Below are 16,530 nucleotides of genomic sequence, written 5' to 3'. Positions count from 1 at the left end.
TGTGAAACATTGTGGTCTTGTGCATTTGCCTCTTTGTCAGTGAACCATACAATCTATATCCCATCTGTCCAGCCAACAGTTTCTCAGATAGCTTATGCCTTTTTGTGACTAGCCATCGGGAAGTAGGCCAAAAGATTAGACCCCAACTCATGGTAAACTTATCCTTTTAAACACGTACGTACGTAAACTTTCAGACACACACACTCATGTAGAAATCTGCAGGCTAAAACATTTTATTCTGTGACCATAAAAATAGAAAACTTAACAAGGGAATTCTAACCAACACACGAACATCCGCTTTCAAACGAATCAATGCTTACATATTCATCCCCTGATGAGCAGTTTAACTCGCCTCAAATATAAAAGCATGTCACGTCCTAGTTATTGTAAACCTACAGTCTTATCAGTGGTCAATTATTTTGTGGTCATATCCTGTTATTTCATCCAAATCTCTACCGTTTCCATTTGGCAACTGCTCTTATGACATAGGAAATATATTCATGTCACGCTAGAATTCAGTTTGAACCTTGACATAAAATCAATCATTCATTGATGCAACGATCATGTTTTTCTACAAAAGTCCCCCCCTGCCTAACTCAAGTTGAGTCGTAAGTAGGAAGAGACGACAGACTCTCGTCACAATTCTTCTCTCAAATTGAATAAGACTTGGCACAATAAAAATAAATAAATTCACCCATGGCTTCCTAGTCTCCCCCATCCCTCTCCTCAATCTACCAGGTTTTCATGATATTCTTCCTCTATTCCCCTCTCCTTAGTCTTTCGTTCTGTCTGTCCTCTAGACTAGAGGACTGGCTCAGTTCCATATCTTCAGGAAGCTGTCCCAGGATCCTGTGCAGCATGCCATTCCGTCCGAGGATACTCCGATGCAGCTCACCCTGTTGTCATGACCAGCCAGCACTCCTGAGCCATGAAGAGAATTATGTCAGTGTAATGCAAATATTATGTTTGCCTACATTGCATCCGCATTTTCTCTCCCACTACTTCCCCCTTTGTCCCACTCGCATCCGTCTTTCTCCTCTCACCATCCCCTCTACTTACCCACACTGTCTCCCTCTTTCTGCCTCCAGCCCCTCTAGTCAGCCTCCCCCGCATACTCACCCACACTATATCCCTTTCTCTCTCTCCCCGTACTCACCCACTCTCTCGGCTTTAAGCATGTCCCAGATGTTGACGTTGAAGTCATCGTATCCGGCCAGTAAAAGGCGGCCGGAGAGGGACGGGGCGAGGGAGGTCACCCCACACATGATGCCCGAGTCCTGGTAGGTGATGAGCTCCTGGTCTGCTCTCAGGTCATACAGCTTACAGGTGGCATCGTCTGAGCCCGTTATAACCGCATTACCATTGGGGAAGAACTGGACAGAGTGGAGAGGTCAGAGCAGTGGTCTCTCTAACTGTGGTTCTAGAGAGCTACAGAGCGGGTGTAAGCTTTTGTTCACCTCATTAAATTAATCAACTGTTTGAGCAACCAGTTGTATCAAATACATTTTTTGAATACTGTATGTTTTGATGTGTTTTTTTTTTAAGCTTAAATTTGTAAAAACTTAAGTCTTTGTCTGTCCATGTGAACTGCCAGGTGCAGTGCATCTGACTATCAGAATACTAAACTATTAATAAGCAATGAATAAATGCTGGGGGTCCTCTGTCCTCACCCCGATGGCGTTGATGTCACTCTCGTGGCCACTGAACGTCTGTCTGCAGGTGGCTTCCCTGATGTCCCACAGTTTGGCCGTGAAGTCACATGCCCCTGAGATGAACATCTTGAAGTCGGGGGACACGGCCAGGGACATGCAGTCACCCAAGTGGCCCGCAAAGATTGTCTTCTCTGTCCCTGTCTCAATGTCCCATAGAACACTATAAAGTTTGCACAGAGGGAGGGAATAGGATGAGAGGATGGATATAGAGGTGGGCAAAGAAGAGAGGGTTGCAATGGAAGGGCGAAAGAAGGCAGAATGTTTAGGGCACCATTGCAGAAAAGTAATAGATAAGACTATGCGTATCAAATGAAGGGTACAGTATAAACCATAGAATTAGAATGATACGGTAGCATTAAACAGATTGGACTGATCTCTGGTCAGTCGTTGTAACCCCTTATTAAACACCAGACTCATAGAGAGTACATGACCTTACCAGGTGCAGTCGCCAGAGCTGGTGATGATCTCACTGTCGCTAAGGAAACGACAGCAGGACAGGTAACCTGGGCAATAAGAGAGAACATCAGAGCCATACAACACAAGCATGTGAGATTGCTGTATTGGATAGACTATATAAATACTACCTCGTATGTTCTTACGTTGACTTTGATCGAAATGGCTCATCGTTAAACACGTTGCCAGTAATGCTGTCTTAATGAATGCAAATAGTGGGCTAAGTGTCAAGTGTGGTACCTGTGTGTGCGGCCAGCTCCCGCATGACCTTGACGTTGCCGTCCTTGCCCTTGAGGTTGTAGATGGAGCACATGTTGTCGAGACCACCACACGCCACCATGTTCCCTGAGGGCGCGTAGGCACACGTCATCACCCACGATGACTTCAGAGGGATGGCGCTCACCTGAGTAGAGAAGGACAGTGATTCCTCACGTGGACCAGTGTGTGTATGTGTACGTGCCTGTGTGTCACACCGTATTTGCCAATGTGAGCACTTACAGTGCCTTGCGAAAGTATTCGGCCCCCTTGAACTTTGCGAACTTTTGCCACATTTCAGGCTTCAAACATAAAGATATAAAACTGTTTTTTTTTGTGAAGAATCAACAACAAGTGGGACACAATCATGAAGTGGAACAACATTTATTGGATATTTCAAACTTTTTTAACAAATCAAAAACTGAAAAATTGGGCGTGCAAAATTATTCAGCCCCCTTAAGTTAATACTTTGTAGCGCCAACTTTTGCTGCGATTACAGCTGTAAGTCGCTTGGGGTATGTCTCTATCAGTTTTGCACATCGAGAGACTGAAATTTTTTCCCATTCCTCCTTGCAAAACAGCTCGAGCTCAGTGAGGTTGGATGGAGAGCATTTGTGAACAGCAGTTTTCAGTTCTTTCCACAGATTCTCGATTGGATTCAGGTCTGGACTTTGACTTGGCCATTCTAACACCTGGATATGTTTATTTTTGAACCATTCCATTGTAGATTTTGCTTTATGTTTTGGATCATTGTCTTGTTGGAAGACAAATCTCCGTCCCAGTCTCAGGTCCTTTGCAGACTCCATCAGGTTTTCTTCCAGAATGGCCCTGTAATTGGCTCCATCCATCTTCCCATCAATTTTAACCATCTTCCCTGTCCCTGCTGAAGAAAAGCAAGCCCAAACCATGATGCTGCCACCACCATGTTTGACAGTGGGGATGGTGTGGTCAGGGTGATGAACTGTGTTGCTTTTACGCCAAACATAACGTTTTGCATTGTTGCCAAAAAGTTCAATTTTGGTTTCATCTGACCAGAGCACCTTCTTCCACATGTTTGGTGTGTCTCCCAGGTGGCTTGTGGCAAACTTTAAACAACACTTTTTATGGATATCTTTAAGAAATGTCTTTCTTCTTGCCACTCTTCCATAAAGGCCAGATTTGTGCAATATACGACTGATTGTTGTCCTATGGACAGAGTCTCCCACCTCAGCTGTAGATCTCTGCAGTTCATCCAGAGTGATCATGGGCCTCTTGGCTGCATCTCTGATCAGTCTTCTCCTTGTATGAGCTGAAAGTTTAGAGGGACGGCCAGGTCTTGGTAGATTTGCAGTGGTCTGGTACTCCTTCCATTTCAATATTATCGCTTGCACAGTGCTCCTTGGGATGTTTAAAGCTTGGGAAATCTTTTTGTATCCAAATCCGGCTTTAAACTTCTTCACAACAGTATCTCGGACCTGCCTGGTGTGTTCCTTGTTCTTCATGATGCTCTCTGCGCTTTTAACGGACCTCTGAGACTATCACAGTGCAGGTGCATTTATACGGAGACTTGATTACACACAGGTGGATTGTATTTATCATCATTAGTCATTTAGGTCAACATTGGATCATTCAGAGATCCTCACTGAACTTCTGGAGAGAGTTTGCTGCACTGAAAGTAAAGGGGATGAATAATTTTGCACGCCCAATTTTTCAGTTTTTGATTTGTTAAAAAAGTTTGAAATATCCAATAAATGTCGTTCCACTTCATGATTGTGTCCCACTTGTTGTTGATTCTTCACAAAAAATACAGTTTTATATCTTTATGTTTGAAGCCTGAAATGTGGCAAAAGGTCGCAAAGTTCAAGGGGGCCGAATACTTTCGCAAGGCACTGTATATGAGCACTTGATATTACAGTACATTGTTGATATTACAGTATATTGTCATTCCATGTCGTATTCATGCAAAAAAACACTGTCCCATGACCAAAACTCCCCAGACTGTAAACCCAGACACAGTCTGCCATACCTTGTTGGTGGTCAAGGTGTCCCATACTATCAGCTTTCCATCTTGAGAGGCACTGACACACAACCTGGGAGAGAGAACAAGACCGGTGTAGAGAGACAGAGAGACAGAAAACAGAGAAACAGAGAGACAGAAACAGAGAAACAGAGAGACAGACAGAAACAGAGAGAGAGAGACAGACAGAAACAGAGAGACAGAAACAGAGAAACAGAGAGACAGACAGAAACAGAGAAACAGAGAGACAGACAGAAACAGAGAAAGAGAGAGACAGACAGAAACAGAGAGACAGACAGAAACAGAGAAACAGACAGAAACAGAGAGACAGACAGAAACAGAGACAGAAACAGAGAAACAGAGAGACAGAAACAGAGAAACAGAGAGACAGAAACAGAGAAACAGAGAGACAGACAGAAACAGGTCAACATTGGACAGAAACAGACAGAGACAGACAGAAAGAGAGAAAGAGAGAGACCAAGTACAGTAAAAGATCCAAGGACCTGCAGCAGCTCCAGATAAATAGACAGACAGACCGATAACAGATACAGACTCTTTAGTCCCAATGGCAGTCTGTCTTTAACATGACTGATCTAAAAAGCCATGACATGGTAATTGACTAATGCTACTGCACTAATTGCCTATTGCCAGGTGTTTCCAGCACAAATGATGATGGGGAGGTCGATGCTGGTGATGATAATGATGACGCTGGTGATGATAATGATGATATTGTGTGCTATGTAGTTATGTCTAGCCACTATGGAGGAGTATGTGTGACTATGTTGTCTGTTAAGTGTTCACAGTTGCCAAATGAGTTCCCCATGGAGTGACAATAAAGTTGTATTGGATTGTATTGTGTTAGACCTAGAGGCATTGTTACAGAACCTTTTCAGCCCAACACTGGTTCAGTTAGTAAAAGCTATCTTTAGACCCGCCAAATGTAGGATACCCCAAGTGTTGTAAATCCAGGAAAAGCTAATAAGCGTACTAACTTGCTACAACTGAGAAAGAGAAGAGATGAGATGAAATGAGAATATAGGGAGAGGTAAGGAGATGGAGAGAGGACAAAATGAAAGACGGTGGGTTAGTGCACATTCAAGTTACAGTATCAGCAATAATTGATTGATTCAGGGATAGTGTCGGTTTAAAGTGTTACCAGACTGTCAGTCAAGTGTTTCCTGGTTCCACTAATTCGTCCAGTTAAATCAAGCTATGGGATTGCAACGCCAATCCAATTAACCAATAAACACAGAGCACTATGTGACACCAGTTTTAAACCATAGCAGTATTTGTCACAGCAAGCTGTGTGAATGAATGGATGAACAGATAAATATATACACTGCTCAAAAAAATAAAGGGAATACTTAAACAACACAATGTAACTCCAAGTCAATCACACTTCTGTGAAATCAAACTGTCCACTTAGGAAGCAACACTGATTGACAATACATTTCACATGCTGTTGTAAAAATGGAATAGACAACAGGTGGAAATTATAGGCAATTAGCAAGACACCCCCAATAAAGGAGTGGTTCTGCAGGTGGTGACCACAGACCACTTCTCAGTTCCTATGCTTCCTGGATGATGTTTTGGTCACTTTTGAATGCTGGCGGTGCTTTCACTCTAGTGGTAGCATGAGACGGAGTCTACAACCCACACAAGTGGCTCAGGCAGTGCAGCTCATCCAGGATGGCACATCAATGCGAGCTGTGGCAAGAAGGTTTGCTGTGTCTGTCAGCGTAGTGTCCAGAGCATGGAGGCGCTACCAGGAGACAGGCCAGTACATCAGGAGACGTGGAGGAGGCTGTAGGAGGGCAACAACCCAGCAGCAGGACCGCTACCTCTGCCTTTGTGCAAGGAGGAGCAGGAGGAGCACTGCCAGAGACCTGCAAAATGACCTCCAGCAGGCCACAAATGTGAATGTGTCTGCTCAAACGGTCAGAAACACACTCCATGAGGGTGGTATGAGGGCCCGACGTCCACAGGTGGGGGTTGTGCTTACAGCCCAACACCGTGCAGGACGTTTGGCATTTGCCAGAGACACCAAGATTGGCAAATTCGCCACTGGCGCCCTGTGTTCTTCACAGATGAAAGCAGGTTCACACTGAGCACATGTGACAGACGTGACAGTCTGGAGACGCCATGGAGGACGTTCTGCTGCCTGCAACATCCTCCAGCATGACCGGTTTGGCGGTGGGTCAGTCATGGTGTGGGGTGGCATTTCTTTGGGGGGGCGCACAGCCCTCCATGTGTTCGCCAGAGGTAGCCTGACTGCCATTAGGTACCGAGATGAGATCCTCAGACCCCTTGTGAGACCATATGCTGGTGCGGTTGGCCCTAGGTTCCTCCTAATGCAAGACAATGCTAGACCTCATGTGGCTGGAGTGTGTCAGCAGTTCCTGCAAGAGGAAGGCATTGATGCTATGGACTGGCCCGCCCGTTCCCCAGACCTGAATCCAATTGAGCACATCTGGGACATCATGTCTCGCTCCATCCACCAACGCCACGTTGCACCACAGACTGTCCAGGAGTTGGCGGATGCTTTAGTCCAGGTCTGGGAGGAGATCCCTCAGGAGACCATCCGCCACCTCATCAGGAGCATGCCAGGCGTTGTAGGGAGGTCATACAGGCACGTGGAGGCCACACACACTACTGAGCCTCATTTTGACTTGTTTTAAGGACATTACATCAAAGTTGGATCAGCCTGTAGTGTCCACTTTAGTGTCCACTTTATTTTTGAGTGTGACTCCAAATCCAGACCTCCATGGATTGATAAATTTGATTTCCATTGATAATTTGTGTGTGACTTTGTTGTCAGCACATTCAACTAAGTAAAGAAAAAAGTATTTCATAAGAATATTTCATTCATTCAGATCTAGGATGTGTTATTTTAGTGTTCCCTTTATTTTTTTGAGCATAATGACTTAATGATAGAACTAACATAAATGATTGAATGAATACTTGAACGACTCAACAAGCAATTCTCAGGAAAAGAGTGCAGGCTAGAAGTCTGTGAAGGGTCATTGTCTATTTTGAGCTTGCGTGCGTGTGTGCGTTGTGTGTGCGCGCGCCTGTGTGTATGTATGTGTGTGTGTGCTCTTGTGTATGGTGTATGTGTGTTTACTTGGTGTCAGTGCCCCAGTGCATGGCATAGATCTTGGCCAGGTGACCCCTCAGCGTCTTCCTGGTCTTCAGCTGGACACGTCCCACAAGCGTCGTCCCGGCAACCGCCTCCTGCAGGGTGGTGTCCTGCACTACCTTTCGGGCCTCCTGTAGAGGGATGGTTGTGTATGGTCAAGTTATGGTTATAATAACTATGGTCCACTTAACTATGGCTAAAACCACTAATGATTGTAATTTTCAAGGTGTGCTTATTGCTGCTGCAACCTGGTCTCAGAAGAAAACGTATCACATATGACTAAACTGCTGTTTACACCTACTCCTGCCTTTGGACGAACAGAGCGGTCAGGGGTGGGGATGCATGGTCATAACTGTTGTCATAGATATGACTATGACTGTGGTGTTATGAACACCTATACACCTTACGGTCCAGAGGATCAGAACAGTTAGGATTTTATATTATTGTATTAGGATCTCTTTTAGCCCAAGGGTTAGTTTTCCAAGAGTTCTTAAAGAAATGTAAAACAAAACCATATAGAAATGAGAAGAACAACAAAAGCTAAAATAAAAGGACAAAAACACAAAGTTTCACATTCCTATTACCTAGACATATTATGAGTAACACCCCTCCCCCCCTCCTTCCCCCCACCTGCATACTTCATGTCCACATATGGATTTAAATACAACATAACATATTACAAGAACTTCTTAGACCCACTCTCATTTGTAAAATGTATTGAACGACTCATCTCTTGAAACAATTCGGTTTTTGTCAAGAAGTTCAAGGACTTCACTGCCCTGAGGTAAAATGTCTTTTTCCCTGTTGTAATGTGGGTTTTGGGGGTCTAAAGGATGAGGAGTCTTGTTCAGTTTATGGTTGATGATCATGGTAAAATGTTCAGCAAATAGTTTAGTAAAGTACTAACATATGAGAGGAACACAGGCAGGCGTTATATTCACACTAGTGATCGATTATTGCCTAGCAATTAGAAAGGAGACCTAGCATCCGGAGGGCTGCCAGTTTGAATCCTGGGTCTGACCGGGGGGGGAAAATGGGCGGGAAGTGAGCTGGCAAATAGAGTGTTGCTGCTATCAAATCCTTGAGTTGACCAATAATGTGATCTTCATCTGAATTATTGGTTGATAACTGACAGTGATCTGATCTTTGAGGTTGTCCGCCTCCTTTCGCAGCTCCTCCATTTCGCCCATGGCAACGGTTGGTAGGCGTCGTCACCGATGGAGACAGGAAGTGAAATCAGGTGAGCAGATGTAATCCTGGGGGAGAGAGGGGAAAAAACATGAACATTGTATTTTATCACTTCATTATCCATTCTTCTCACTGTAATGTCAATGTCTGTTACCTGTGTACAACACAACACATGATATATTTATGCGTGTTACCAGCTTATTAGATCCAGGTCTACCCACTCTTTTCTTTGTTGTTTAGCTACTGTTTTGCAATTCAAAACCTCCCTCAACTACTTTGCAAACCCGCACAAACACAGGCACACACACACACACACACACAAATACCCATACACTCATAAACCCACACCCATAGTCAAACAAGCTCACTTGCACAGATATGCATGCGCACGCACACGCACGTACATACAAGCGTGCAACTATATGAGCTAGTTAATATAACACATACTGCATATACACGGACACACTTTCCCATCCTGATTGTAAACTCAAACCTGTGTGGTGTGTCATCTTAATGCCAACACTTTTCTTGCTTGATATCTCTCCTCGTGCCTATACAAGCTAAACAAACACCGTATTTACTCTGCACTTTTCTATCTCAATTTACTTTAGTCCCATAGACTTTGAAAGCTTTCCAATCTTACGTCAGCCCAGAAAGCATTTATATTTTTGTGATTCCAGTGATGTCACATCACAGCGCTCTAATGACGCAATTCATCCTCTCGACTGAATCAATGACTGAATCGTTTTTTCAATGACCAAAACATTCTCAGGTTAGGCCTACTTTACAGTAAAGACAAAAAAGTAGGCATCGACTATCTCAAGTATCTCTGTCACATTATCAAATTAGGAACTTTATAACTGGCAATGGCATCAGACTATTTTCTATGAAATCAGATGATAACCTTTACTTTAAAACACTCTAAAAACATGATTATCACATAACATAACATTCCATGTGACATCCACACATCTAATAACATATTTGGATAATATTTGTGACAGATTCAATTATTTGGATCTCACTCCATCTTACCTCAACAACTACCAGGAGAAGAAAACCCTATATCCCTGGCTTTGATCGTGTTCCTTTGCTGCAATCTCTCTCTCTCTCTCTCTCTCTATTTGTCTAAAGTGTCTCTGTCAAATCTCATTACCAAATTAATTTGCCTCTCATTTGTGTGAGGAGAAAGGGAGAGGGAGAGAGAAGAGGCCGTGGCTCAAAGAAAGATATTCACTTTCTGTTGTTCCTTGTTGTTCCTATCTGTCTAGCACTGTAGGATACATGCATGTGTGAAAACACTGTAAATCATACGTCTAAATATAGAAATGCCTGAAACAATTAACCCTAAGGCGATTACATCCATCTCAAGTTAGCTGCGCACATAGGTGTCCTGCTCCTTCACCTAAAGGGAGTAGTATCCACAACGGTCACCTTATCTAGCCTTCATCTGATTTAGGCCATATTTTTTGGTTCTCTGAGAAAATTACGTTTATAAATAGTCCTAACCCAATAAAACGGGACCGTTTTTTAAAAGTGTTTCAACTGTGCTATTGCCCTTTTGCCATCCTGTCCCTGAGACCCCGGCCTGCCATTGTTGCATGTGATTAAATGGCTCCTAGAGGTTGTCGCAGAGTGGAGTGCATTAACATAGAGGGAGGGAGAGAGAGAGAGGTAGGGAGGGGGGGAGAGGTAGGGAGGGGGAGAGAGAGAGAGAGAGAGAGGTAGGGAGGGGTGAGAGAGAGAGAGAAAGAGAGAAGGGGGTGGGGCTGTGTGTAGAGGCGATGCAGGAGAGAGTGAGTTTAAATCCCAGTGGCTGAGATTTTAAAGGAAGCCTTTTGATTCAAATCTGCTCTCATCCGATTACTGACTGCTCTTTGCATCTGGATAAGAGGTGGATAGAGAGAGGGGCGTGATGGAGAGACGAGAGAGGGAGGGGGAAACTAGTGGTGGTGGATGAGAGGGAGGGAGAAGGGAGAGAATGGGGTGGTTAAAATCTAAGATAGGGTGAGATGGCTGATTTCTGTATGAAATGGGGCAATGAACTTGAACTTGAGCTAGTGATTGTAGGAATGTGTAAGTCAGATCTTGTTTTCTCGCTGTAAATGTTTCACCTTTTCACTATTGACACACCATTAGTATTGTGTCACATACTATTAGGCAGATTGAAAAAAACGTTAACGGTGACCGGTGGCCAAACCTTTAGCACTAAAAACAGACCTTTCTCAGAACGGGACTGAAGAACTATTTCCAATTTGTAGCAAGACACTTTAGTTTTGATTTGAACGACGACGCCTTGAACTGTGTTTCAGTGCTATGAAAGGGTCTAACACAAAGTACCACGTTTCAGCATCTATGCCAACTAGACACCCACAACGCTAGTGATACCGCCCGCAGAGAATCAAATGTATTCCAAAATGGATGTATCAGAGGAAACAATGTACAATGCTCTTAAAAAAAACACTTAAACAAATGATGTGATCAATCAAATGGACTGCGTTTAGACAGGCAGCCTAATTCGGATTTTGTTTTCCCACTAATTGACCAATCACATCAGCTCTGGAAAAAAAAAAGATCTGAAGTGAAAAGATCTGATGTGATTGGTCAAGACCAATTAGTGGAAAAAAAGATGAGAATTGGGCTGCATGTGTAAACTGTCTGTCAATGGGGGGAAAATCCACTTAGAAGATACAATGAATGTTATCCTTTAAGATGATCTGTAAACGGAGTAGCGCATTAGTAGTGCAATAGCAATATTACATGCATTATAATATAGAAATCATATGTAAATCCTTGTTTTGATAAAAAAAATGTTAAACATTCAATTAAACATATCCAAGTTAGCGTCGTTTGTCCATGTGATCTCCAAGGAATCGACCATGCTGCCATACTTCTTCAATTAAATTCCCTACCATGTTGTCGAGAAAAAAAATGGATTCATAGATTTTACAGTATAGATAAACTGTTATTTGTTGCCATTAAATGGCACCCTTGTCATAGTGCTATCAAATAAAATTGATACTTATCCCACAGACCCCACTCATTTTGATTATATGAGAAAATCAAGACACACTCAAACCAGAACTAAAAGTACTTCTACACTCCCCCATCTCATCTCAACTCATCTAGCAGCAGGTAGCCTAGCGGGTAGTCCTTTCCTGCAGTCAATTACCAAAAGTGCCCTCTTTGGCCTCATGGCTGGAATATTACTCATATTTTTCATGATTTCATCGTTAATAAAGATGTCAAAAAACCTGGTGACGATCCAGTGTTTCTATGTCAAACAATGCTGTTATGTTTCGGTCTTCTGAGATGTATTTAAAGTGCAATATTGGGACGCAAACTCGAAATGTAATACTATTCAACTCTATATCTGACATGGTACAGATTTATTTCTTTTTTTTTAAACCATGTGTATGAGGTGTATACTTTTGTTTCAAAGTAGATTTGTTTAAGACGACCAAGAATCACTCTGGGTGACCCCGATTTAGCCCACTGCAGTAAAAGGTTAAGAGCATTGGTCCAGTAACCGAAAGGTCACTGGTTTTAATCCCCAAGCCGAATGGGTATAAAAATATGTTGATGTGCCCTTGAGCAAGGCACTTACCCAAATTCCTCCTGTAAGTCGCTCTGGATAAGTGTCTGCTAAATGACAAAAATTTTACAAATCTATTACAACCAAGAGCTCCATATACAGCGCTACTGTGACCAGAGGGTTACACATCTATTCACATATCCAATCAAAAACTACAAACAAAGAAAACAACAATTGAGGTGTAAAATACAAATGTATGGCTGCCTACTCACCAAATCAGGAAGTTCTCCAGTGGGTTTCTTAACCTGTTCTCACTTTTCAGGGTCCCTCCGTTTGGTTGTCATATGTTTACCCCTCTTCTGTTACTAGATGTTTTTTATTCAGTTTTCCTGTCCCACACAGAATGGATATTCCACTCTCTCGCCCTCTCTCTCTCTCTCTCTCTCTCACTCTCTCTCCTGTGAGGAACAGATGAGGATTGGAGCGGATGAAGAGAGATCAGGGATGAGGGGATAAATCCAGCGATGGAGAGAGAGAGGGTGGGCTTGGGGGGGGTTGGGGCGTGAGAGAGGGAGACAGAGAAAGAAAAGAGAGTGAGAAAGAGAGAGAGAAACAGAGGGAGAGAGAGAGAAACACAGAGAGAGAGAGAAACAGAGAGAGACAGAGAGAGACAGAAACAGAGAGAGAGAGAGAAACAGAGAGAGACAGAGAGAGAGAGAGAAACAGAGAGAGAGAAACAGAGGAAGAAACAGAGAGAGAGTGGGAGATATAGCGGGAGAGATAGGGAATGTGTGAGAGAGAGAGAGAGGGGGAGGCAAGCATAGCACACCAAACAAGGTGGGCAATCGTGTCATGGGGTGAAAAGACAGGAACCGGTCCTGCATTAATAAAAAAATTCATAAAAAAATGCACTCCTGGACATGGCTTTTTATGGTGTGGTGTGAAGCCTGTGACTGGCAGGGGACTTCAGTGTTTTGTAAACTTGAGAAAAGTCTAATTTTAGAAAAGCCAGCAGCACAGACAGAGACAGAGAGATGGGGACCAGATGAGGGGACATTGGTGACACATCGCAGGCCAGGGGAGAGAAGTTACTCTAGTACACCTGCATGTATGAACCTCTAAGGCCAGCACCTCGACCTGCCTAACTATGACCTGATGAAGATACACATTTGCTACAAAGCCACATGGGTAAGAATAGAGTAGATTTGATTGTCCTCTGAGAAGGTCATTCTCTTTCACAGGCTCGTACCATGGTTCATAGGTGTGGTCCATAATACTGTATTTACGGCACTTTTATATGTGGCACTTTTCATGGTCTCAATGAGCTACATTATACTGTTCAAAAATATGCAGCAAAAAAGGCAACTTGCTTTGTAATGTCTTTATTGTTTTGAAACTTCTGTATGTGTGATGTCTACTGTTAATTTTTATTGTTTAAATGAGACACAGTAAGAATACTTGCTTTGGCAAGGAGAATTGAATTGAGAGAGAGAGAGAGAGAGAGAGAGAGAGAGAGAGAGAGAGAGAGAGAGAGAGAGAAACACAGCGAGTAAGGAGACAGGCAGAGCGAAAAAGAGACAGAGAGGTTTCACTACATTGCCCTTTGACTTTCTGAACTTATCTTCACATGGATAGTTAGTATTAACCCAATGCTTCCACTCTCTCTCACATGGCCAAATAGCAACAGGACTCATTTGAGCGAACAGACACTCAACCTTTTTCTGACAGCGCTGACGCTGGATTCAGGGGAGAGACAGAGCAAATGTGAGAGAGAGAGAGAGAGAGAGTTGGAGAGCAAGAGGTGCGGCGGGGCATTTGAGAGAACCAGCGTGGGGCCGAGAATTATAATCTATTAAGCTTTGTGTGGTCGTCTCTATTGGTCTCGCACATTCAGCTAAACTACACGCGCCAGCAGTGAGCCTGCAGAGCAGCTTTTGGCTGCAGTAGGGATGTGACAGCCAGGACAGAGCACTGAGCCTTCTGTTGCTCTGTGATGCTATACAGCGCAATTATAACACTATGGCCATTAGCAGCCCACTGTCCCTCTCTCCAAGTCTTAAACAAAGGGAAAGGGGAGGAGGGGATTAAATGTAAAATCACACAGCCAGAGGAATCAGCCATCGACAAACAGCCTGGGAAGACACTGAAGTGATAGCCGATCTAATACTAGACTACCCTGTCTGGGTCAGTCGTTGAGCTGCTTGTCTGCCGGTCTTTATTTGTCACCTTTGACCAATGTGCTTCTATAGTGTGATGGCAGTAACCAACATTGGTGTGACAGGATCACTTGACTTGACAGTATATAGTATCGAAAAGGGTTCAATCAAACCGGCCTTACAGTAGCTAATGTCTGCTTAAATCTGAATAGGACATACTGAAAAGGATATACGGATATGGACATGCCTCAATTCGTCTGGGCATGGACGCTACAAGGTGTCGAAAGCGTTCCACAAGGATGCTGGCCCATGTTGACTCCAACTCTTCCCGCAGTTTTGTCAAGTTGTCTGGATGTCCTCCTGGTGGGCTATTCTTGATACACACTGGAAAACTGTTGAGCGTGAAAACACCCAGCACCGTTGCAGTTCTTGACACAAACCGGTGCGCCTTGCACCTACTACCTTCCCCACGTTCAAAGGCACTTCAATGTTTCGTCTTGCCCATTCACCCTCTGAATGGCACACACACACACCCAATCCAAAGTCTTAGGTGTCGAGACTTTAAAAAAAAAATCCTTCTTTAACCCGTCTCCTCCCCTTCGTCTACACTGACTGAAGTGGATTTAGCAAGCAACATTTCACCTGGATTCACCTGGTCAGTCTACGTCATGGAAAGAGGAGGTGTTCCTAATGTTTTGTACACCTAGGTGTATATACTGCATGCTACATGGATGTGTTGTCCTTTCCTCAATTAGAGGAACCACCGTAGAAATAGAATGAGAACAGTCCTATATCTGTGGGAAACACCATCACATCAAACCATAAAGAAAATGATTCAACACATTCAAGTGACGTGTTCCTTTGCGCATTTAAATAATACGGTGGTGATGCTTTTACTATCTGGCCCATGACTCCTTTTACGTTATATTTTATATCAATTTGTTTTGGGGGATTGATTACTAATCGTGTGATATTCAACAGATGAAGTACAGCCGATATACAGCACATCACTTGTATACACATGTAGACACATCATTTGACGCTAGAAAGTGGGGTGACAGTGTGACGATACTTTGAGATGGATGATGTAGATGTACGCCTGCTTAAACACAGATTAACGGGGCCTTTTTTTGGGAATGCACCGGCTGGAGAGGGTAGGCTACGGGATGGAAGCGGTTAAAACCAGGAGTCCATTAACGGGCCAGTCGACCCAATTCTGCAGCACCCGCGGATTATCACACGGAGGGGGGTTAGAGAGTTAATATGGGTTGTAAACAGTGCTTGACTGGCCGTGACTCAGTAATGCGAGGAGGGGGAGATATAAATGGGGGTGTTTAAATGGGAAAGATAATGGGAGTGAGTGAGTGTGTCAGACTGGATGTAAATTATGAAATGAATTCAAGTTGGATTATGATTCCATATTCTAAATGGGAGAGATTTCCTAAACTTCATAAACAAATGCACTCATTTATGAGGGATTAACGGTAATCTCTCTTTCTATCCTTCCCCCCTTCTGCATACCGCTCTCTCTGTCTCTCCCCACGAAGCATCAGTTTTTGTGCATTGCAGAGCTTTGTCTATCTCCCTCTTTGTCTTTCCCTTTCTATGTCAGTGTTTCTGTACTGCATGGTCTAGTCCCTAAGCAGGTGTGACATCTCTTTCTCCTTATGTGTCTATCTCTCTCCTCCCTTGCCCTCCTCTGCCTCTCTCTACCCCCCTCCATCTCTGACACACACATTAACCCTCTCTTGGTTTCATGGTCTTCATCTCCACAGAGTTGAAGGGCAGCCTGGCCCTGAGGAAATCGGTTAATGGAATCTACGAATCCACACCTATTATCTCAACCCCCCCCCCCACTTCTCCCTCTCTTTCTCCCTCAGTCTCTCTCTCTCTCTCTAGTCAAATGCAGTTGATGTTTTAACCCTTTAACCCGTGGGAATTGGCTTATATGGATAGGGCTAAATTGAAATATTTATTCCAGAACAAATATGAAAACCATATGCATAACAATGGTAGAAATTGAAAGGGAACAGTTTGTAGATAATGGGGAATTTTTTAGATCGAAGGTGAGTACGCAACAGTTCAACGGACACAAG

At 43.6% G+C, this 16,530-nt stretch overlaps 1 protein-coding gene across 1 annotated transcript; it reads right to left on the bottom strand.

Moving 5' to 3' along the window:
- Positions 1-227: 227 nt before the first annotated feature.
- On the bottom strand, positions 228-9,847 carry LOC135521229 (guanine nucleotide-binding protein G(I)/G(S)/G(T) subunit beta-3-like). Its single transcript, XM_064947156.1, has 9 exons — positions 9,779-9,847; positions 8,689-8,811; positions 7,545-7,686; positions 4,426-4,508; positions 2,406-2,568; positions 2,149-2,215; positions 1,671-1,872; positions 1,157-1,373; positions 228-921 (listed from the first exon to the last, which is right to left on the bottom strand). Exons 2-9 carry the CDS (start codon positions 8,743-8,745, stop codon positions 815-817), a joined length of 1,038 nt encoding a protein of 345 aa, XP_064803228.1. The 5' UTR covers positions 8,746-8,811; positions 9,779-9,847; the 3' UTR covers positions 228-814.
- Positions 9,848-16,530: the final 6,683 nt, after the last annotated feature.

This window comes from Oncorhynchus masou, chromosome 29 (genome assembly GCF_036934945.1).
Source record: "Oncorhynchus masou masou isolate Uvic2021 chromosome 29, UVic_Omas_1.1, whole genome shotgun sequence".
NCBI lineage: Eukaryota > Metazoa > Chordata > Actinopteri > Salmoniformes > Salmonidae > Oncorhynchus > Oncorhynchus masou.
The sequence above is the reverse complement of the archived record's forward strand: the minus strand, read 5'-3'. Positions and strand labels throughout refer to the sequence as shown.

Bases quoted from the DNA above. Each gene is read 5' to 3' on its own strand.
- LOC135521229 (XM_064947156.1), bottom strand. From the start codon at position 8,745: ATGGGCGAAATGGAGGAGCTGCGAAAGGAGGCGGACAACCTCAAAGAT. The intron at 4,509-7,544 runs CCAAGTAAACAC...CTCTCTACACCG, and splicing joins CATGCACTGGGGCACTGACA to GTCTTGTTCTCTCTCCCAGG. The intron at 1,374-1,670 runs GTGAGGACAGAG...CACTCTGTCCAG, and splicing joins GTGACATCAACGCCATCGGG to TTCTTCCCCAATGGTAATGC.